Below are 22398 nucleotides of genomic sequence, written 5' to 3'. Positions count from 1 at the left end.
ATTGAGAAGGACGAAGACGATGACCGTCCAATAGAAACACGAAGACTTGACAACCCTTTGTACCATCTCCTGACATGAAGTATTAGTCTCTCTCAACCGGTTCCTTGCACACATAAATTAGTCAGAAATAAATATTTATTTATTTTTAAATTAATTTTCATTTTTAATAAATAATTATATAGTTTTAAATATTTTTATTTTTTAATAAATTAATTATTTTTAAATTATTTTTTATTACCAATAATTATTTACTTTTATTTTAAATCACCTTTTTATTTATAATAAATAATTTTTATTATTAATTTTTTTCAATAAATTACTTATTTTTAATTATTTTTATTTAAGTATCAATAATAATTTTATTTTATTTTTAAATCACCCTTTTATTAATAAATAAATAAAATAAATATTTATTTATATTTTCTCATTTTTTAATAAATTAATTATTTTTAAATCATTTTTCACTTTTAATAAATAATTATATAGTTTTAAATAATTTTTTATTTTTAAATAAATTAATTATATTTAAATTATTTTTAATTAATTAAGTATCAATAATTATTTTATTTATTTATAAATAAATAATTATTTCTTTTTAATTTTAATCGTTTTTATTTTGAAATAAAAAATAATATTTTTATTAATAAATAAATAATTATGCATTTTAATTAAATAATTTTTATGTTTATTAAAACCTCCAATATATTCTACAAACTAACTGCTAATAAAAGTGGTTGCCATAGAAACATAGCTACAAAGACATCCTGACTGCTGATGAGTGCAACATACCAAGTGTTTGTGATGTGTTGAAACAAGAGCGAATGAAATCCATATTGTGAATCATCAATGTGCTCCACATTGATGTCATCAGACAGACAATCGTCTACATCTTCACTGATTTTGCTTCCCATTTCTACAAACGATGTTCGACCAATTGTTCTCTTTTTCCTGCTGCCTTCTAGTAAAAATAGTTAATAACAATGTAAGGTATCTGCGTCTGTTGCAAAGATTTGATTGTACAAGTAATTCGTCTGCTTTAGTGTGTTCATCGTTGACTTGTCTGTTTGTCTGTTTTCTGTTTGTCAATCTGTCTGTCAATCTGTCTGTCTGTCTGTCTGAGTATGTGTGTCTGTTTGTGTGTCTGTCTATCTGTCTGTGTGTGCGTGTCTGTCTGTCTGTCTGTCTGTCTGTCTGTCTCTGTATGTGTGTCTGTATGTATGCATGTGTGTCTGTCTGTCTGTTTGTCTGTCTGTGTGTATGTCTATGTGTCTGTCTGTCTGTCTGTGCGTCTGTCTACCTGTCTGTCCGTGTGTCTGTCTGTGTCTGTCTACCTGTCTGTCTGTGTGTCTGTCCATGTCTGTCAATCTGTCTGTCTGTGTCTGTCTGTCTGTCTGTCTGTCTGCCAGTAGGAGTCATTAGACCAGATGAAATTTCAGTTGATTTGTCTTCTTCATCACCACCAAGTTCACCACACATGGACAGAGTTGCTTTCAAAAACACTATCAAGTCTGCTCCAAGAGGATCTGGTTGTGGCCCTTCAGGGTGGAGATACGAACATATTCAGGCTATTTTCGAGGATGACAAATCAGCTGATTTATTGTATGTGATGTGCAACCACATAGCTCTGGGAAAAGTACCATATAAGATCATCCCTTTGCTTTCAGGGTCAACGCTTATAGCTTTACCCAAGAGTAATGGTGATGTGAGACCAATCGCCATTGGTGAAGTCTTCAGACGAGTCACAGCCAGAACTATTTGCCAACAGAAATCTGCTGTTTTTCTGCACACTTCTCTCCAGTACAACATGGTATCGCAACGCCTGGGGTAGCAGAGCTGCTAACTCATCACATTCAGGTTTTACTTGAAAGTAATCCTGACTGGTCAATTCTAAAGACAGATGTTAGAAATGCATTTAATTCAGTTGCAAGAAAGCGCCTTCTGCGTCAAATTGAAGAAGATTTACCCGATATCTACCCTCATGTTAGACAGATGTATGGAGAGCCTAGTACGCTGATCTATGTAACTGAAGGGAGAGTTGAATTGCTTACATCAAGTCAGGGTGTCCACCAAGGAGATCCATTGGGGCCGGCCCTTTATTCAGTGACTATTCATCCAATCTTATGTCAGGTAGTGGAAAGACATGACAGTGTTACCATTCTAGCGTATTTGGATGACATTTATGCAGTTGGACTGACCCAAAGTCTTCAAGATGTTTTAGATGACCTAAAAACATCTCTGTCATTCGGTGCAACACAGGTCAGACAAATTTCTCATGCAGCTTACTTATCTTCATGGTGTCAGACTATAAACAAGTTGCCTGGTCGTTTCTCATCAATGTCTGACCTGATCAACTATCTGAAAGAGTCTGAATCAGTTCCAGAATCAATTGGCTCTACTCTAAAGTCAGCGTTTCAGTTACTACCACCTTTGCCAAAATCAGTCGACAATGAATCAGAGGAAAATCAGTCCATTGAAGATTTCATTTCATACCCATGAAAGTTACAGTATTGCCTCTACACCAAGATTGCCAGCAGTGAAGTTGGTGACCTGCTCGCCTATTTCCCCTCTGATAGAGATGCAGCCAGGTTACGATCTTTACAGGGAAAAAGCGCAGGATCATGGCTAGAGGTAATATCGTCTTCTGGTAAGCACGCACTTAAAGCAAACGAGTTTTCCATTGCATCTTATCTAAGACTGGAATTGCCTCCGCCATTCACTGAATGGGAATGTATGCGATTGTGGTCGAGTTATAGACCCCCAAGGATACCACCTTTTGGTCTGTAAGTATGGAGGTGGTCCTGTTTGGGCCCATAACTCTGTTCTCCATGGCTGGAGTGAATGCATGAGCGCCCTACATATCCCACATGAGAAAGAACCAAGAAATCTATACGTCAACACTGAGGATCGCCCAGACATTACATTCTCTGATGCAGAATCGAGACAAAATCTAGATGTTGACATATCATTGGCACACCCATGGAGTCAAGGCATTCTAAAACGATCCAGCAGGGAGGATGGGTTTGCTGCCCGCTCAAGAGAAGAGAAGAAGACCAATAAGTATACAGGAGTAATTCTACCAGGAGGGACGTCATCAAAGTGTATCCCACTAGTGTTTGAGCACTTTGGTAGATGGGGCCTACAAGCTGACGCCTTCTTACACACTCTCTCAAAACAGTGCAGCCATATGGAGGAAGACCCCTTTCGTAGTGCAAAACAATTCAAAACTTTTTGGAGGAAACGGTTCTCTTTGATTCTTCAAAGATGCAACGCAAAAGTAATCCTCAAAAAGTTGTTAAGAGTTTCAGAAACAAAGAATGACATGGACAAGCTTTTTGACTTTAATGTACAGATCCAAGTCCACTAATGTTTTAAAGTATTTCGCTGTGAAGGACTGGTTTATCATAGAAGTTTAGGATGTGTACAAGTAGAGGATCTGTAACAATAAAATAATCTGTCTGTGTGTGCATGTCTGTTTGTCTGTGTATCTGTCTGTATATGTGTGTCTGTCTGTCTGTCTGTCTGTCTGTTTGTCTGCCTGTGTGTCTGTCTGTGCGTCTGTCTACCTGTCTGTCTGTGTGTCTGTCCGTGTCTGTCAATCTGTTTGTCAATCTGTCTGTCTGTGTATGTGTCTGTCTGTCTGTCTGTCTGTCCTTGTGTGTCTGTCTGTCTGTCTGTGCCTGTAAAAACCCTTACCTCCTTGTACAATCCACTGAAGATAACACTTCATATCAGCATCAATGCAACGCTGCTCCCGGAGTTTCTTAAATGCTCCACGAGCAATCGCCTTCTGCCTCTGCCGAGTAAACTCTCTGACCAGAAAATTACCCAACATTATTGTACAACATGTCACACAACTAAACTACATCAACCAAACGTTTACCCACTAAGAACTCCCAACACAAGATTGACCACAAAAAATGATCCAACAACAACGAGAGTTGTAAAGTAAACCCACGGCCATTTAGATCCAGCTGAGTCTTGAACCTGGACAAACACCATACAAACACTTTTCACAACAAAATTTGATTTCTCCATTTTGGAAATTTATACTAATATTTTTATATTACTAATAATAATTGTGTTGATATTTATTAATTAATTATCCGTACATAGTAATTTAATATACAATACAAATGAATAGCAATTAATTGTCGAGTGTAGCAAGGCTTCTAATCCGGGTTGCACAACAGAAATGGGCGTGGTCCTATATGGCTCTCCATTGAGCTTTTGGTATATATGTGTGTGTGTGTGTGTGTGTGTGTGTGTGTGTGTGTGTGTGTGTGTGTGTGTGTGTGTGTGTGTGTGTGTATGTGTGTACACACAAATCTCAAATTTCTCCTCCCCACAGCCATGTTTCATGACAGGACCTACCTTTAAAAATCGTTTCCGTGTCTGACTACAGATGAGTCTAGGAACGATTCGTGCAAGTGACCAAATGGCGAAGAAAATGCTTCATGAAGTTCCATCGCCCCATCCTTTTGTATTGTAGCTAGGGATTGTGTGTACTTGACAACCAAGAAACACCTTCAGGAGTTGAATGCCACCTACAGTCAACTATTCACACATCCCATACTACAATCAATCCTTTACTACACTGTGCTGCATCTAACACTGTTGATAGTCAATGTTTGCTGATATCAATTTCTATGTCAGTAAATACCATACCACTGTCGTTACAACGGAACTGAGTGCATACCTAGACTGTACATTTCAATTGTCTTGATCACGATCACAAAACGACGACTACCTATACCAGGCCTATATACGTAATCTAAACTACTAGGAAGTTTGCATGTTTACTTGCATGATAGCTATGGTTTCAACAAATACGTATTGTCTAGCTAGGACTCGGCGTTTCAGTAGATGGTCTGAAAACTTGGTTGGACGTGTTACTCACAAACTCAAGACGCCTACAGGTACCATACAACCAGTAAGTATTAATGCGTGTAATGTATTAGATTAATTTCATTGTGCTTTATAAACATACCATATACATCACTTGTGTCCATCCTTCCATTGTAATGCACTGAAAAACGGTGAGCATTGAGACTCCAATGTTGTCAAAGCCAGTGATGCCATGATTGGGTCCTCCCCATTTCTGGAGACAAACTTGGTTTTGTTCTTTGTTACAAGTGAAGCCGTCTCCAGATGGTGAGCAAGAATGCGAGTCAATTAGTTCACCTTATGAAGTGTAAATCAAGGGAGAAACAGAAGTGAGAAAAATGGACATAAAAAGTGATGAAACAAACACAGAAATCTAAAGTAAACATCAAATATAGACAAACAAATGCAAACACACAAACACATAATACAAAACACACAAAAACAGACAAACAACAAACAGATAAACAAACAAATAAACAACAAATAAAACAACACATAAACAAATGGGTAAACAAACAGATAAACAAATAGATAAACAAATGGATAAACAAACAGATAAACAAATAGATAAACAAACAAATAAAACAACACATAAACAAATGGATAAACAAATACATAAACAACCAGATAAACAAAAAACAACAAATACACAGATAAACAGACAAATAACAAACAGATAAACAAATGGATAAACAGACAGATAAACAAACACATAAACAAACAGATAAACAAACGGATAAACAAACAAACAACAAACAGGTAAACAAACAACAAACAGATAAACAAATAGATAAACAAACAGATAAACAGATAACAACAAACAGATAAACAAACAGATAAACAAATAAATAAACACACAATTAATAAAAAGATAAACAAACAGATAAACAAACAAATACACAAAAAGATGAACAAACAAATAAACAAACAAATAAACAAACAAACAACAAACAGATAAACAAACAAATAAACAAACAAACAAATAAAAGATGAACAAACAAATAAACAAACAAACAACAAACAGGTAAACAAACAACAAACAGATAAACAAACAACAAACAGATAAACAAACAACAAACAGATAAACAAATAGATAAACAAACAGATAAACAGATAACAACAAACAGATAAACAAACAGATAAACAAATAAATAAACACACAATTAATAAAAAGATAAACAAACAAATAAACAAATAAATAAACACACAATTAATAAAAAGATAAACAAACAAATAAACAAAAAGATGAACAAACAAATAAACAAAAATAAACAAACAAATAAGCAAACGGATAAACAAACAAATAAACAAAAAGATGAACAAACAAATAAACAAACAAATAAACAAACAAATAAACAAACAGATAAACAACAAATAAACAAACAAATAAACAAAAAAGATAAACAAATAAATAAACAAACAAATAAACAAACAAATAAACAACAAATAAACAAACAAATAAACAACAAATAAACAAACAAATAAACAAACAGATAAACAAACAAATAAACAAACAAATAAACAAACAAATAAACAAACAAATATAAACAAACAAATAAACAAACAAATAACAAAAAATTAAACAAACAAATAGACAGACAAACAAACAACAACAAACAGATAAACAGAAACAGCAACCAACAAACAAAACACAAACTACAACAAACATCCCATTCTACACAAAACACAAAACACAGAGCACATAGCCAACCTGTCGTGTTGTCGAAACACGCATAACGCAGTTTCCCTGATAAAAACTCCAACCCAATAACCGCATAGAGAATAATAACAAACAGCACGAGCATGAAAACATTGAACAACGGAAACATGGCTCGAATCACAGAATTCAGCACAACCTGCAAGCCTACGATGGATGACCAACATGTACAATCACATCACACTCCTCCAACCCAAACAACACAACAATTATACAACAATTATAACAACAATCACAACAACAATCACAACAACAACAAAACAACAATCACAACAACAACACAACAACACAACAACAACAAAACAACAATCACAACAACAAAACAACAACAACAAAACAACAATCACAAAAACAACAACACAACAACACAACAACAAAAACACAACACAACAACAAAAACACAACACAACAACAAATAACACAACAACACAACAACAACATGCAACAACATTACCAACAACAATAACAACAACATTACCAACAACAATAACAACAACAACAACAACAACAACAACAACAACAATAACAACAAAACAACAATAACTATACCATTAACAATAATAACAACACAACAACCACAATAATAACAACACAACAACATGCAACAACAAAACAACAACAACAATAATAACAACAATAACAACAACACAACAACCACAATAATAATAACACAACAACATGCAACAACAAAACAACAACAACAATAATAACAACAATAACAACAACACAACAACAATAACAACAACAATAATAACACAACAACACAAGGACAACACAACAATAACAACAAAAACAAAAACACAACAAGAACACAACAACAACAATAACAACAGAACAAAATTTACAACACAACAACAAATAACACAACAACACAACAACACGACAACAGCACAACAACATGACAACATTACAACAACACAACAACAACAACAACACAACAACATCAACACTTACTGGGAAAACCAGAAAGAAACTTTAGAGGCCGAACAACTCGAAAAGCTCTCAACGCTTTAACATCCAACAACGAGAAATCAGTAAGCTGGCCAATCAAGTCCAGATACCTAAAGCAATACGTAACTATTAATTACTTAATTTTTATTTTTGATATCAACTACTGTTTACCCAAGTACAATGACAATAAAATCCAGGATGTTCCATATGCTCCTGAGGTATGCATGACGTACGAACATGAATCCCTCGGCTACGATTTTCAAGAGAGCTTCGATCGTGAATATTCCGAGGAACACCCATTCTGCTACTTCCTAGAGAGAAATGTTTGTATGATGATTGTATGTTTGATGGTAATGTGCGTACTAGCTGTTCGTTTTGCTTGGTTGTGTCGCCGTTGGGTAACGGTTGGTATGCTGCTAATGCACAGCAGTTGGCAAAGATGGTGAGAAGAATAAAAGTTTCGAATGATGTGGTGATAGTCAAGGAGAGACTAGGACATATGATGACACAAACAGATAACAGACAAACAAACAGACAGACAGGCAGACAGACAGACAGACAGACAAATAAACAGACACACAACAAGGACATCAACAAAAAGGTGGACAAGCAAACAAAAGGACAGACAGACAGACAGACAGAAAAAAGTTGGACATACAAACAGACAGACAGACAACATGGAGACTAACAGAAAGACGGACAAACAAACAAACAGACAGACAAACAGACAAACAGACATATAGACAGAAAGTCAGACACACAGATAGACAGATTTATTCAATACATGGACAGACAGACAGACAGACAGACAGACAAACAAACAGACATAAAGACAAAATGTCGGACAGACAAATAGACAGATTTATTCAATACATGGACAGCCAGACAGCCAGCCAGACAGACAAACAAACAGATAGACAGACAGACAGACAAACAGACATACAGATTTATTCAAATACATGGACAGACAGACAGACAAACAGACAGACAGACAGACAGACAAACACGCAGACAGACAGACAGACAGACAAACAGACAGACAGACAGACAGACAGACAGAAGGAGACAGACAGACGAACGAACAAACACACAAACAAACAGATAGACAAAAATAAATGCACATCACACCGCGACCAACCTCAAGAGAGACAACCAACCGACAACAGACGCACCACCAAAAACACACACACCTACGCATACACTAACACACACACGTCACCACACAGAGTTGCCAATCTAATTAATTAACCAATTTCACAACATCCATCCCGTTCAGCCACAATCCAAGCAAACCACCGCACACACCACCCAGATATCTATCAAGCTATCCCTGCATCTCGTTACTGATCGAAGTGAGAAGGTCTGTGATGCTTGCAGAGTATGTATGCACGTGGTGACCCTCACACCTCCGTCACTTGCAATATTTCCTCATCTCATCTCACCACACACGCACGCACACACACACTGCAGTGAGGATATCTAGAGTCGACAATGTCGATCGCAAATTTGCGCAGTCGGTTGCTCTTGCTGAGGCAGTAGAGCGCGAGTTCCGGCCTCGCACGTCCGGTTTGCTTCCGTCTTTGGGTGTCCGTCTGTCGGTTGGAGCTTTTGCTGTCGTTCAGAGCCGAGGCTGATTCCATGGAGAATCGGTAGATGGCAAACGATTTGGACAACGCGAAGGCAAAGTGGCAACTCACCTGGTGGTGTCACGTGACTAACACATTGGGGAGAGTTCGCTGCAGCTGCAGATTGGGGAACGGGAATGGCGTAGGTTCAAGCCGCATTTTAGTGTGTCAGTTGAATTATAAATAAACCATTTAGATTGCGATCCGCTTGGCTGTACCGTACAACTGTGATATGGTTTAGCGCGCGTTAGTAGAGCAAATTGCAGGCCAAAATCATTCTGTATTAACTAAATTTGAATTAATAACAATAGTACGTAGTAACAGATTTTATAATAATGTATAATAATTTTAATTAACAAATAATTTTAATTAATAAATAATTTTAGTTAACAAATAATTTTAATTAATAAATGATTTTAGTTAATAAATAATTTTAAGTAATAAATGATTTTAATTAATAAATAATTTTAGGTAATAAATAATTTTAGTTAATAAATAATTTTAGTTAATAAATAATTTTAATCAATAAATAATTTTAATTAATAAAATTATGTTAGTAACTTAAATACTTATTTCTTTACTTTTTATACTAAATATGGTGTGATTAAATAAAATATTATATGTGTAATCATTTTTATAATTTACTTATGTAATATATTACACTAGGATCCATGACCCGTCCTTCGTACGGGCAAGATACTGTAGTGTAAAGATAGGTCTGTGGACACGTCACGTGCAATCTTTGTTGCGAGGTCCCGGATATGCTGAATGAATTCGAATCTTGCTCTTCGCGCTTGTTTCGAACGAAATCGACACACTCCCCGTGTAGCGCTTGCTGCAGAAAACGTGTAGGTTGCATTTGGTGCAAATGCAATCAGAATTTGGAGAGAAACGAAAGCGCTAGAAGAGTAAGTTTCGTCGGCAAGAGATATTCGATTGCTCGAAGCTTTGCGAAGGACGGCGATGCATACAGTCTACACGGGACTGGTGTGGGCGTGTGTTCGAATGAACTGGAATGTGCAGCGTTTGCGTCATCAAGAAATTTTACGGGGGGTCGACCCCTCGAAAGGGGACCCGGTGCGTAATTTTTTAAATTGTTTTACGCAAACCATCCTCTGTGCGTGCCGAGTGTGCGTGCCGATTTCGGTTGCGAAGGGACAAAAGACGTGGCCGCCAAACGCGAACATACATACACACAGACAGACAATTTGAGCTTTATATATTAGACTAGTATACATGGCCCGTCCTTCGTACGGGCAAGATACTGTAGTGTAAAGATAGGTCTGTGGACACGTCACGTGCAATCTTTGTTGCGAGGTCCCGGATATGCTGAATGAATTCGAATCTTGCTCTTCGCGCTTGTTTCAATAGAAATCGACACACTCCCCGTGTAGCGCTTGCTGCAGAAAACGTGTAGGTTGGATTCGGTGCAAATGCAATCAGAATTTGGAGAGAAACGCAAGCGATAGAAGAGTAAGTTTCGTCGGCAAGAGATATTCGATCGCTCGAAGCTTTGCGAAGGACGGCGATGCATAGGGTCTACACGGGACTGGTGCGGGCGTGTGTTCGAATGAACTGCAATGTGTAGCGTTTGCGTCGTCGAGAAATTTTACGCGGGGGTCGATCCCTCGAGAGGGGCCCCGGTGCGTAATTTTTTTAATTTTTTTACGCAAACCTTCCTCTGTGCGTGCCGAGTGTGCTTGCCGATTTCGGTTGCAAACGGACAAAAGACGTGGCCGCCAAACGCGAACATGCACACACACACACACAGACAGACAGACAGACAGACAATTTGAGCTTTATATATTAGACTAGGATCCATGGCCCGTCCTTCGTACGGGCAAGATACTGTAGTGTAAAGATAGGTCTGTGGACACGTCACGTGCAATATTTGTTGCGAGGTCCCGGATATGCTGAATGAATTCGAATCTTGCTCTTTGCGCTTGTTTCGATAGAAATCGACACACTCCCCGTGTAGCGCTTGCTGCAGAAAACGTTTAGGTTGGATTCGGTGCAAATGCAATCAGAATTTGGAGAGAAACGCAAGCGATAGAAGAGTAAGTTTCGTCGGCAAGAGATATTCGATCGCTCGAAGCTTTGCGAAGGACGGCGATGCATAGGGTCTACACGGGACCGGTGCGGGCGTGTGTTCGAATGAACCGGAATGTGTAGCGTTTGCGTCGTCGAGAAATTTTAGGCGTGGGTCGACCCCTCGAGAGGGGCCCCGGTGCATAATTTTTTTAATTCTTTTACGCAAACCTTCCCCTGTGCGTGGCGAGTGTGCGTGCCGATTTCGGTTGCGAACGGACAAAAGACGTGACCGCCAAACGCGAACATGCACACACACACACACACACACACACACACACACACACACACAGACAGACAATTTGAGCTTTATATATTAGATTACAATTATCTGCACTAAACCTAGTCTCGAATTTCCAGACCAGAGAGCGCGCTTTCTGGTCTGGAAGTTCGAGGCTACACTAACCTTCTACATGCGACAATCTCACGTGACTCGTTTTCCAAGTTATAGTCCCGTATATAGTATTACGTCATCGTTCGCTAGTCATGGCGAATAACGGCGGCGAATCCGAAAGGACATTGAAAGCAAAGCGAAAGGAGATGGGAACTCCGATCGGACCACATGAGTCGAAGATCAATCTGACGGTTCTGAAGCGCTGCGACGAAACGATTGTCGACATCGTCGGCACTGCCGGTCAAGTGGCGTTGTATCGTTTTGTTGACAACACTTGGGTAAACTATAGAGCGATCTAAATTGCGTGGCAATCGCAGTCGTTTTGTGTGGTTTATTCAGTGAGTTACTTGCGCATGCGCAATGCATTAAATTTGTGTTATGTTTTGTAGCACAAGACGGACGTGGAAGGAACTCTTTTTGTGTTCAAGAGGTAGTGGGAGATTTTGATTTTAGATTTAGACGTAATTTTGGTTGGCTTCTAATTTGTACGCGCTTTACTGCGGGACTCCGAGGTTGCGCCTCATCAACTTCCGTTTCTGTGCAGATCTGTTCATCCCATATACGGGTTCCTTATCATGAATCGCCTCAATACAGAAAACGTGCAGGATGTCATCACAGCAACAATGGAATTTCAGACCCAGCAACCGTTTGTTCTGTACAAAAGTGTGAAAAACAGTAAGTCAAACCGACTTGTGATTACGTACACTTTGTGTGTGCTGATTTGTTTTTCTGATTGATTACTTCGTTAGAACTCATTTACGGCATCTGGTTTTACGACAGTAATGAATTCCAAGAAGTTGGCAATCTCATTGTCAGGTAGATATCAATAATGTACAGAAATTATGATGACATCGTGGTAGTCGTGAGTGTGATAATGTCAACTCAATGCATTGACACATACACACACACACACACACACACACACACATTTAGTCCATTACTGCCAGTGGAGACGATGGAAAAACTAAAAGATTTTGAAAAAACAGTGCACTCTGAGCACTTGTAGTACAAAACATAGAAATTAAAAGAAAAAAGAAAGCGAACGACGTAGAGAAACAAAACAAGACGTTTCAACGTCAGTAACACGACAACCAAAAGACCTAACGTGTTGATATCAATGATAACCATTAACCGTTGAACAAACGTCACTCACTCACTCACTACACTGCCTGGTGTGATGCGTACCATTATAGTTACAGATCGCACACTGGAAACACGTCAGTGTAGCATTTCTTGTTTTCCATTAGACTGAGTCAGACCGTTCAACCAGAGTCTCACGTGACACCAACACCTCCAGCATCTGCAAACATCACTGCAGAATCGTCACCAGCAAAGCCTCCATTTCGACGTCACCAATTGCTCACAAACGGATCAACAACCAGCGTATCTCAGCCCAGAAGATCCATACAGCAGCAGCAGCAGCAGCAGCAGCAGCACAACACGCAGAAATCCCACCCACAAAATGTGGATCAAACTGCTGCTCATACCAAACATGGTGGAGCATTGCCGTCACAGGAATCACTGGCTGCTCTTGATCCAGCGATAATGGCTTTACCGAGCAGTCTGGCTGATATGAAAGTTTCGTTATCACAAAATCAGCCGGCCGTACAGACAAGTGCAAGCACCGTGTCGTTGCAAAGCAAATTGAGGACGTCCGTTATGCCTTTAACACAACAGCAGACATCGAACATTTTGCAGCATTTTGTTGCCACGGCAATGACAACCGATCCGAGTGATGTCCCTTCCGTTTCACACGGTACGCCATCGCACGCTCTTTCAGCTGCGTCGAGTACGACGCACTTGAGGTCTCCATTGGATTTCCAGTTGGCCAATCAGAAACGAATTGACTTGACAGACGTGCAGCGTAATCTCTTTGCTGAGCAGCCACAAGAGAAACCAACTTCTACTACTACGGCAGCTAGCGGCTTGAAAAGAGAAAGACCAGCTTTGGACAGAGAGCAATTTCAACAGGCGATGCTTCACCTCATACAGGTAAATGACAACAATGTGTGTAAGTCTATCCTTGGAGTCCAGACGCTTGCGCGCGTATACTGGCTGGACTCCAAGCTAATTGAGTTTCCTTTCCCTTGCAGAACGATAAGAGTTTTGTTGATGTGCTGCATGATGCGTATATCAAGAGTATCGGCAGCTTTTCCTCATCGTAGACTTTTTCAAATCCTGCCCCAGCGTTTTCACCCCCCGCATGTAATCCACCCCTTCCCGTCCCCCCTCAAGGCTTGCGTCCCCCTTGCGTTGAGTCACTTATATTATGGATAGTACTACATCACACAGTTAGGTCTGAATCAGACTGTAGTCACTACGCGTTCGCTTACAGCAATGATGCAAGCCACTCTCTTTCATTCTGTCCATCTTTGCCTCTTTTGTTTTTAATTTCATTCCGATCTCGTGTCTGGTTTTTTGCTCTAATCTTGTTCATTTCGGTGCTCTCTTTAGCACCATTCAAACACATCAGAGAGAGCAAAACTGAAGACTAAAAACTGTAAATTAAATTCATGCCCCAACCAGCAGGCATGTGCATCATACTAGAACAGATACGTACGGCAGTTTCTCGATCCACATTTACATCTCACTCGCTTCTTGTGGCTTTGAAGTGACTTCTGTATGTTGAATGGCGTGGGAGGTGGCGTATTGGACTGACTGTGTTGACATTGAGTATCAGTAGATGAACACATTGCATAGTCAAGCGTCAGTTCCTCTCCAGCTGGAATGTCTCGGCAGGCAAACAGAGCTATACGTGGTAGTCGTGGATCAGGATTGTCGATCCAGCAGCCATAAGCGACAAGATTGGGATCACACTAAACGAGAAATACAATTAATTAAAAATTAGTTGAGGTGCATGATTAATCAATGTGAATATGTTGTGATATTTAGGATGTGGATTCTGGCAGATTTGGTGGCTGTAAATGTGTGGGTGTGGTCTGTCTAGTGTGTGTCAGAATTTGTGCTGTTTATGATGTACAAGGAAATACTCAAACAAACAGCCAGTGCAGCAGTCATTATGCCTTGCCTTGCCTGAAATCAAATCCTTCGCTAATAAAGTCGGGTTTGTGGACTTCAAAAGGGGGCCCTCTAATCGTTATCTTGTACAGTACAATTGAGACGCGCGTTTGCATTAAACTCACAATCTCAGCATTCCTTTACATCGTTTCTATTTCTTCAAGGTGTAGATCTTTGAGCAACAACAGCATCTCGCTGTGGTCGGGTTAGTAAACCTTAAAAGGGGCCCCTCTAAATCGTTATCTTGTACAGTACAATCGAGACGCGCGTTTCCATTAACTCACAGTCTCAGCATTCCTTTACGACGTTTCTATCTCTTCAAGGTGTAGATCTTTGAGCAACAACAGCATCTCGCTGTGGTCGAGTTCGTGAACCTCAGAAGGGGCCCCTCTAAATTGTCATCTTGTACAGTACAATCGAGACGCGCGTTTGCATTAAACTCACACTCTCAGCATTCCTTTAACAGCATCTTCGCTATGGTCGGATTCGTGGACTTCAAAAGGGGCCCCTCTAAATCAATGGTCATCTCGTATAACTGAAACTTGCGTTTGCATTGTGGTGTGGAACGCAGTCTTCCTGCACGGTTTCGTGGCGGTTGAATTTGGGCGTGATTGATGTACATACGGACAGATCAGACTTTTAGCACAGAGAGATACATCAATGGGTGATGTACTGCACAGCTACAGCAATCTCTGCCTTATTGTTGTGTACTCTCACAAGCTTTACTAACTGGCATAACTTGCTTAGTCTGCAAGATACATGGCGGTCTGTGATGTCGTGTTGTCTACAGTGACAGTTGAGGTCTCATTCTCTGCTAGATTACAATCTAATTTCATGAGTCTGTATGTTTCGTTTGCATTGTTGTATGTTGAGAGTGTGTGGGTTGACTAGAGCAGACGAAAGAGTTAAAGTTTGTGTCCATGTGGTTGTGGATTTGTTGTAGATGATGGTGTATACGTTGGTGGAGCAAGTCAGAACAATTGTAGTTGTAAATATCAATGATTGGTTTGTATGAGAGGTGTTACATTGTAGCTTAGTATCAACTGTTTATAATATGATCGTAGTGTCAACTTAGTGGGACTAAATGACAAGATAGTTTGTTTGAAACATGCACACATGTGCACGCACGCACGCACGCGCGCGCGCACACACACACACACACACACACACACAATCATACATCCATCAAACAAACAAAAGTCACTCACCGAGTGATTAATAAACCGACTTGCATTTCCATATTGCTTTGCATCGATCGAAAACTCTGCGTTCTTATCCTCGTTAAAATCCAGATCGAGTAGATACGTCATCCCAGCCTCATCACATAACTTCTCTCTCTTCTCTGCCTCCTTTGATGTCACCAACTCCCCAACATACTCACTAAAAAATTCTCTAGCTTTGATATCAACCAATGATTTCAATCCCCAACCTTTTCCATTATTTGTGTAAAACACTACAACTTCAAATTTTCTTCCTTTTTGTACGACTCTATTCGGACACTTCTTGTTACATGAACACTTGACGTTGCATTCGATGATGGCTTGTCCGAGTTCGAGTTGTATAAGACCATCTCTTGTGTATGGAAAGTCAGAGCCGTGTAAAACACGTGGACAGCACGTGTCGCTTTTGTCACAGTTGTCATGGCAATGACATCCAATAATGACGCTTTCATCTGTTGGAGGCACGTTGTTGCCCCACAGATTCTGTGTAATATACGTAAATTTCTCGGGTGGATTCGCGCTGTTTTCTATCCATATTGGTGCTTCGTGTCCTCTGTCGATGTTTAGCTGAATTTCCCACTGCCTCTCCCCATCACCCTCCCCTGGGGGAGAACCCGCTTTTCTCTTCCTTCCTGGTCTTTTCAACTCCGTTTGGTACTCTCTAATCTTTTCTTTACAATTTTTTAAATGCTTTAAAGGCTCCCAGCTGTTGTATACGTGTGAGTATCCTTTCCATTTGATGAGATACTTCGTTGCTACCTACAGGGACAACGAAAGTATGAAGAAAACGAGGAGAATTTGAATGACGTGAACTTACGCCTCGGTTGCAGTGATCGAGAATACGCTCCACTTCCCACTCGATCTCCGCTCCAGATGCCATTCAACATACGTAGCTACTGACTTACCCGCTACTTTCAAATCTTCGCGCAACAAGGAACTCGTTGGCGCGCATGCGCTCATAAATACTCTAGTCTGTAGTTGTGGGGGTGACTAGCTAAGGAAATTAAATAGCTGTAGATCTATTTGTAGTCACTGCTATGCCATTGCAGCACAATACCACACTTTTAGTAGATTCAAATAAATTGGGATAGTCTCAGGCAGTGACTAGTTGTGGTTGCTAGGCTATTAACATAGAAGCCCGAAGTGAAATGACTGTTTGTTTTGTAGCACAATTCCTGTGTAAAAGCCATGAGTAGTTTATTTACAGCCATAAGTAGTGTATTTACAGAATCTTTTTATATTTGTTGTCATTAATATATATATATATATATATATATATATATATATATATATATATATTTATATATATTTTTATTATCTTTTTAAAAACTAACCCAAAACCAACCCAAACCCCCCACTCTACAAAAAGTCTAGAACGTCACCAGAGCAATCTACAGACAATCTCTCTAGAATTATCTTTGCATTATACAACCAGAGTTTAATAGAAAGCCGTTGGTGGAAATAGGACGTGGCCTGGCTCATTGTGAGGTGACTGTGGAATGTTGCTCTTCTGCAGATTGATTTTAAAATCTGGAGACTAGACGGCGACCACAAGCCCAGACTTTCAACAACTAGTGGATAAAACACACCTCCATTCTCACTAACAATATCTTTATATGAGCTGTCTTTCTCTCTTTCTCCAGCTTCTGCCGCAACCCCTGCTTGACAAGCTGCCTTTACCATATATGTTGGTTGGAGAGAATTTCTTATTGTGATGTCAAAGTAAGTCGGTCGCCCTCTCTCAAAATCTGGATGGTATACAGCTCCTGGTCTTGCATTCGAGTCACCACAAAGCCGTTGTTCACGACGACAATTGGCATTATCAGATAATAGTGCTTCAAATACTACGTCAGCAAGAGCGTTGTGTCGTCTATTTCTCCAGTTTCCCTCTCTGCAACCCAGTAGATGGTCCCCATAACTGTCTAAAACCTGTCCACAAAAACGCTTTGAGCTTGGAGGAGGTGGGAAGAAAGGTATCCCCAACCATGTGCGAACAGCGATTATGAACTCAGTCTGGGGCATGGCAAGGCTGAGATTGGGGTTGGGTATTGCCCTTAGCCATGCTCCAGCGTGAGGAGCAGATATCGTGTTTAGTCGAGGACGATCTCTCAAACTTGCTTTCTCTAAGATGGTTGTTGATATATATATATATATATATATATATATATATATATATATATATATATATATATATATATATATATACACACACATGTATATATATAATTGTTTTGTTGAATATAATTGAATACTCAGAATATTCACATTCTTAGATGATTTGACAATTAAAACAACAAACAGTACAGTAGTGACTCAACCTGGAGATGTAAAACTGTTGACAATACTAGGTAATTAATTAAGTTTTGCATCACAAAAACTGTCAACTACCATCTACTGCAACCAAACCTAAACATTCATCTGCTTATCTCTCTCGTCTTGATTCCCAATATTCTCATCACACTCATCACCATCACACTCATCATAATCATCATCATCGTCATTGTCATCGTCGTCATCACCTAATTTTAATTCAACATTTTCCAAAGATGCTAACAACTCGTCAACATGTTTCAGCATATCTGTATCATCACAGACAACCTTTGATGCTAACTGTTTTGCATGTAGTAAATGTCTGGCAGCTTCATCAGAATATCCTTCACCTTGCAAGTGATACATCCACCCAGCAAGATACCAAACAGCCACAACCTCATCATCTTCTGCTAACAGAGTACTAATAACATGATATGCCAAGTCATATTCGCCAACTTCAATCAATATCTTCACACAATTCATACGTACAAAATATGGCGGAAACCTCTCAAGTGAGTTAATATCAAATGACACCTCTTGATCAGAATCGTCTGGAACAGTCAACCATATTGCTACACTACGCTTTATCCTATCTCTTGCTTCATTGATTCGGTTCGCACTCAAAAGAAATGAAGAAGAGACTTGTAAAGCTTGTGGGTTTTCTGGTGCATATTCCAATGCTTTTAAACAAAACGTTTCACATTGTCCTTCAGCTTCCACCTCATGACACAAATCAGTCACATACAATTCAGCAGCAGAGCAACAGGCATTAGACAAATCCAAACTCAACTGAGACTCATCTGTATCACAACTCCTCGTTCCATTATCACTTCTCACACTTCTCTCAGCCTCGTGTTCTCTCTCCATAATCGCTATTCCCTTCAAATAGCACTGCAGAGCATCACTACCCTCCAGCATTTGTCCAAGATACATGTACTTGGAATAGCCGTCATCAGGCTGCAACTCAATAGCTCGTCGTAATAACACAATCGATTCATCGCTAACACGTGCATCTCCACGTGCATCACCACGTGCACACTCCAGCAACACAACTGCCAACATCTCGAGCGTCTCCACTCTGTCCGGTTCTAGTTCTAAAGCTTGTCGACAGTAGGTCGCCGCTACATCAGGCTGCATCATCGCCATACATTCCTCTGCCATCTCCAACAAATCAGCACTACTGGCTTTACTTAGTTTTTTCTTTTTTTTCTTCGTTGACGTCCGTTTAGCTCTAAGATCCGTCTTCTTTGCTATCGTCCTCTTGACTTTGCGTCCCATATTTGATATCAATATGATATCAATACGCTAATCGGGGATAGCTTGAAAGTTACTCACGCAATTTTTTATCATGTGAAGCGAACTAAAGTGTTTTAATTAATCACACGAGTTGGACACATAAAAAGTTTAGCTAGAAACGCTCAGTTTTGTCACGTGATTTATATTGTCATTCCCCGGATAATTACGCCTTGTAAAAGATGAGTCGATTTCTCTCAAACTTTAGGCCTTTAGCAGCCTGTTCAAGGTATAGATTAGTTCAACGAACAGCAGGAAATTCGGCAGTACCATTAGTAGGAGGAGAGCCTCCCAACGGGTTCCTCTTCAATGAACGCGTAAGAAATTCACTCATTAGTCTCGTAGTATGGACGTTTTCCCAATTTGATTACATTGTTTATACAGCCTGTTGGACCGGGCGAAAGGAGAGAGAAAGAATCGTGGGAAAATTGGTGGGTCTACGGACTGACATTCAACTTTCTTCTCATCCTCTTTAGTCTTGCTTACAAGCCTGACACATTGTATGTATACTAGACGTTCCTGAAGCGTGGAAATGAATGCCTAAGTTGTTGTTGTTGTTGTTTGTTTGTTTGTGTGTGTGTGTGTGTGTGTGTGTGTGTGTGTGTGTGTGTGTGTGTTGGTGACAGTGTTAGCACGTGGGCTCGTGTTGAAGCTCTCCAACAGATGAAGGAAGAGGAAGACAGAGAAGCTGTTGGTGGGAGAGAGACAGACACAGAAAATTAACAATTACATGCATTCAATAGAATAAAACGCTACACATTGTACTAGACAATAACATTTGTCTGACGTTAATTAAAGCAGTAGTGTTGCAGTTATGTGTACAGTTACCTCTGGGCATATTTGAATACAAACTGTATTGTGGACAGGTCACGTGACATCACTAAGATTTATTTGCAGTGCACAAACCTCGTCTATTCAACGTTTTAATTGAAGCATTTAGAAAATATCGTACAGTAAGTCTACAAAATTTACCTGAAAACATTTGAGAGCAAAACAGTTAACCTAAATATATAAAAATTTGAATCTAAAAAGTAAACTATACACAAAATTTGTGTAACAAATCTAGTGGTATAATCTCATTTTCAGTCTAGCTTTAGTGAATCTTTTTTCCAAAACTGTGTCAATCAACAATAGCTACAAGCAGGAGCATTTATATGCTGTTACAAGAAATGGCGAATGCATTTCATTGGTACATGTGCAAATTTGAGTAGTACACTGTAATCAGGCCCGGATCCAGATGGGGTTCAGGGGGTTCAACCCTCTTTTTCAATAGGCGTGGTTCAATAATTTCATTAGAAAAGAGAAAATTAGTAATGCTATAAATAACTGTTACCAGGTCAACTCCCTCTTTCAAAAATTCCTGGATCCGGCCTGATAATCATACCAATTCAAACATGACTACATATGTACTTGCTTACTTAGACTTGGGTCCTCCCGTGCAGCAATTACTTGTCGTTTCTGTAAGGTTTTAATTGAGTATAAGGCTTTTAATTAAAGGGTTAAGTTCAAACTGTTAAACCCAAAGGCCAAGCCTCTCCCTTTCTCAGCCTACTTGACTACATCCGTTTGTTCCTTGAAGTAAAGGTGTAGTGTTTCATCTGATGTAATGATGACCTCACATAATGTTTTACATACAACAGTAAGTATAATGGCAACCTAAAGAAAATTAGAAGTAACTGTGCATGTGATAGTCGACTCAAGTTCTGACCTACATCTCACTTTATTAATTAACCTCTTGGTTTATGACCATGCTGTTCTCTGTACTTCACTATGGCATATAATATGCCACCCGCTACGCTTACATTTAAGCCTACAAAGTTGGTATATGAAAATAAATAGTCACCACCAAAGAACATCCCAATGTACGTCACAAAAACGTTCTTCAAACAGCCGACTATCGTCGTCGTCAGAGCCGAATTGACCGACGTGCATAAAACAGTTGAATAAATAAGAATAAACCCCATCACACAACTCAACATAAATTGTAAATTGAATAGCAGACTATCCCAATGCGGATACTCCCACACACTTTGAAGATCTCCGCAATACCAAGCAACAAACGTTGCCGGAAAGATCATAAAAAGTGCATTGTAATACATCAGACCATATTTTCCCAAATCTTTTGCCTCCAATTTCTTCTTCATGTACACACCATTTCCAGCAGTACAAATATTATTGAAGAAGACGATCATATACGCAACTGCATCAAAAGCAAGATCCGATAAAGCAGCAATAATAGAACCTCCAATCATCAACACAACACAAAGACGGACATTTCTCGAAGGATGGTATTTCAATAATATTTCTTCGCCGATAAGCGTTAGGAGAATCGAGAAACGACGAAGCACCGTGAACATCGGCAAACTGAGACTCTTCGTGCTACTCAATCCAAACATCAGATTTCCCAAATACATGGCTGGTAGAGGCCAGATGCGTCGGAACACCGATGGCCCAAAGTCTGGAAAATGGATCACGCCCACGCACTTACATACTCTCAGTATGACAAGTGTGGCCACCATCTGTCCAAGTCCGACAAATTGAGATGAGGGAAAGTCGTTGCTCGTCAACACACTCTTGATAATGATGACAATGAAGAAAGATGAGAATCCGTAGAAAAGAGCGGCTGTTGCTTGTACTAGGATTGATGGGGGCGGCTTGTTCGACGCTGTTTTCTCTACTACTTCTGGTTTAGTCTTCATTTCATCACCTATTTTCTCTTCAAGAACGATCAGTTCCGCGGTTCTCGTCAGATCAGGCGACTCCTTACAATTGTTGGTAGAAGTCATATAGAGATGAGTGTAGAACACGTGATCTAATGCTGACCATTCATTGGCTTACCATAAACCAATACTGTACTGTAACGGTATTTTGTGAACACAAAGTCTAAGGTCAATAAAT

General features: G+C 39.5%; 6 protein-coding genes across 6 annotated transcripts in view; 1 reads left to right on the top strand and 5 right to left on the bottom strand.

Annotated features, from left to right (window-relative positions):
• The window catches only part of LOC134197577 (muscle calcium channel subunit alpha-1-like), a 21591-nt gene extending 17612 nt beyond the window's left edge, over window positions 1-3979 (bottom strand). Inside the window, exons 1-4 of the mRNA XM_062666925.1 lie at window positions 3881-3979; window positions 3694-3809; window positions 790-958; window positions 1-103 (exon numbers count right to left, since the gene is read on the bottom strand). The exon at window positions 1-103 is cut by the window's left edge and continues 58 nt beyond it. Of these exons, the coding sequence (XP_062522909.1) occupies window positions 1-103; window positions 790-958; window positions 3694-3727 (306 nt within the window). The 5' untranslated portion in view covers window positions 3728-3809; window positions 3881-3979. The remainder of the gene's footprint in view (window positions 104-789; window positions 959-3693; window positions 3810-3880) is intronic.
• Window positions 3877-8819, bottom strand: LOC134197665 (muscle calcium channel subunit alpha-1-like). The gene is made up of 6 exons (XM_062667011.1): window positions 8802-8819; window positions 7724-7863; window positions 7556-7662; window positions 6596-6748; window positions 4988-5181; window positions 3877-3984 (listed from the first exon to the last, which is right to left on the bottom strand). The coding sequence occupies exons 1-6, from the start codon at window positions 8817-8819 to the stop codon at window positions 3877-3879; spliced, it is 720 nt and encodes a 239-aa protein (XP_062522995.1).
• Window positions 8820-11746: 2927 nt separating this feature from the next.
• Window positions 11747-14024, top strand: LOC134197578 (mRNA-decapping enzyme 1B-like). The gene is made up of 6 exons (XM_062666926.1): window positions 11747-11937; window positions 12049-12089; window positions 12204-12334; window positions 12409-12475; window positions 12907-13651; window positions 13753-14024. The coding sequence occupies exons 1-6, from the start codon at window positions 11752-11754 to the stop codon at window positions 13822-13824; spliced, it is 1242 nt and encodes a 413-aa protein (XP_062522910.1). The 5' UTR covers window positions 11747-11751; the 3' UTR covers window positions 13825-14024.
• A 178-nt stretch (window positions 14025-14202) lies between these two features.
• On the bottom strand, window positions 14203-16816 carry LOC134197580 (histone-lysine N-methyltransferase SUV39H1-like). The gene is made up of 3 exons (XM_062666928.1): window positions 16715-16816; window positions 15886-16656; window positions 14203-14475 (listed from the first exon to the last, which is right to left on the bottom strand). Exons 1-3 carry the CDS (start codon window positions 16775-16777, stop codon window positions 14203-14205), a joined length of 1107 nt encoding a protein of 368 aa, XP_062522912.1. The 5' UTR covers window positions 16778-16816.
• Window positions 16817-18132: 1316 nt separating this feature from the next.
• On the bottom strand, window positions 18133-19491 carry LOC134197579 (uncharacterized). The gene has a single exon (XM_062666927.1). The coding sequence runs from the start codon at window positions 19483-19485 to the stop codon at window positions 18304-18306; it is 1182 nt and encodes a 393-aa protein (XP_062522911.1). The 5' UTR covers window positions 19486-19491; the 3' UTR covers window positions 18133-18303.
• A 1718-nt stretch (window positions 19492-21209) lies between these two features.
• LOC134197261 (solute carrier family 35 member D2-like protein) lies at window positions 21210-22396 on the bottom strand. Its single transcript, XM_062666547.1, has one exon. It carries the CDS (start codon window positions 22284-22286, stop codon window positions 21228-21230), a length of 1059 nt encoding a protein of 352 aa, XP_062522531.1. The 5' UTR covers window positions 22287-22396; the 3' UTR covers window positions 21210-21227.
• Between the last annotated feature and the right edge of the window lie 2 nt (window positions 22397-22398).

Source organism: Corticium candelabrum, chromosome 22 (assembly GCF_963422355.1).
Source record: "Corticium candelabrum chromosome 22, ooCorCand1.1, whole genome shotgun sequence".
In the NCBI taxonomy this organism is placed as follows: domain Eukaryota; kingdom Metazoa; phylum Porifera; class Homoscleromorpha; order Homosclerophorida; family Plakinidae; genus Corticium; species Corticium candelabrum.
The sequence above is the reverse complement of the archived record's forward strand: the minus strand, read 5'-3'. Positions and strand labels throughout refer to the sequence as shown.

What these genes read in the sequence shown, in the direction of transcription:
- LOC134197578 (XM_062666926.1), top strand. Translation starts at nt 11,752, where the DNA reads ATGGCGAATAACGGCGGCGAATCCGAAAGGACATTGAAAGCAAAGCGA. An exon ending in GTTTTGTTGACAACACTTGG is followed by an intron (nt 11,938 to 12,048) that starts GTAAACTATAGA and finishes TATGTTTTGTAG; the next exon opens with CACAAGACGGACGTGGAAGG. An exon ending in GTTGGCAATCTCATTGTCAG is followed by an intron (nt 12,476 to 12,906) that starts GTAGATATCAAT and finishes GTTTTCCATTAG; the next exon opens with ACTGAGTCAGACCGTTCAAC.
- LOC134197579 (XM_062666927.1), bottom strand. Translation starts at nt 19,485, where the DNA reads ATGGGACGCAAAGTCAAGAGGACGATAGCAAAGAAGACGGATCTTAGA.
- LOC134197580 (XM_062666928.1), bottom strand. Translation starts at nt 16,777, where the DNA reads ATGGCATCTGGAGCGGAGATCGAGTGGGAAGTGGAGCGTATTCTCGAT. An exon ending in TCGATCACTGCAACCGAGGC is followed by an intron (nt 16,657 to 16,714) that starts GTAAGTTCACGT and finishes TTGTCCCTGTAG; the next exon opens with GTAGCAACGAAGTATCTCAT. An exon ending in GTCGGTTTATTAATCACTCG is followed by an intron (nt 14,476 to 15,885) that starts GTGAGTGACTTT and finishes TTTCTCGTTTAG; the next exon opens with TGTGATCCCAATCTTGTCGC.
- LOC134197665 (XM_062667011.1), bottom strand. An exon ending in GTTTCTTTCTGGTTTTCCCA is followed by an intron (nt 6,749 to 7,555) that starts GTAAGTGTTGAT and finishes CATCCATCGTAG; the next exon opens with GCTTGCAGGTTGTGCTGAAT. An exon ending in GTGTTTCGACAACACGACAG is followed by an intron (nt 5,182 to 6,595) that starts GTTGGCTATGTG and finishes ACACTTCATAAG; the next exon opens with GTGAACTAATTGACTCGCAT.
- LOC134197261 (XM_062666547.1), bottom strand. Translation starts at nt 22,286, where the DNA reads ATGACTTCTACCAACAATTGTAAGGAGTCGCCTGATCTGACGAGAACC.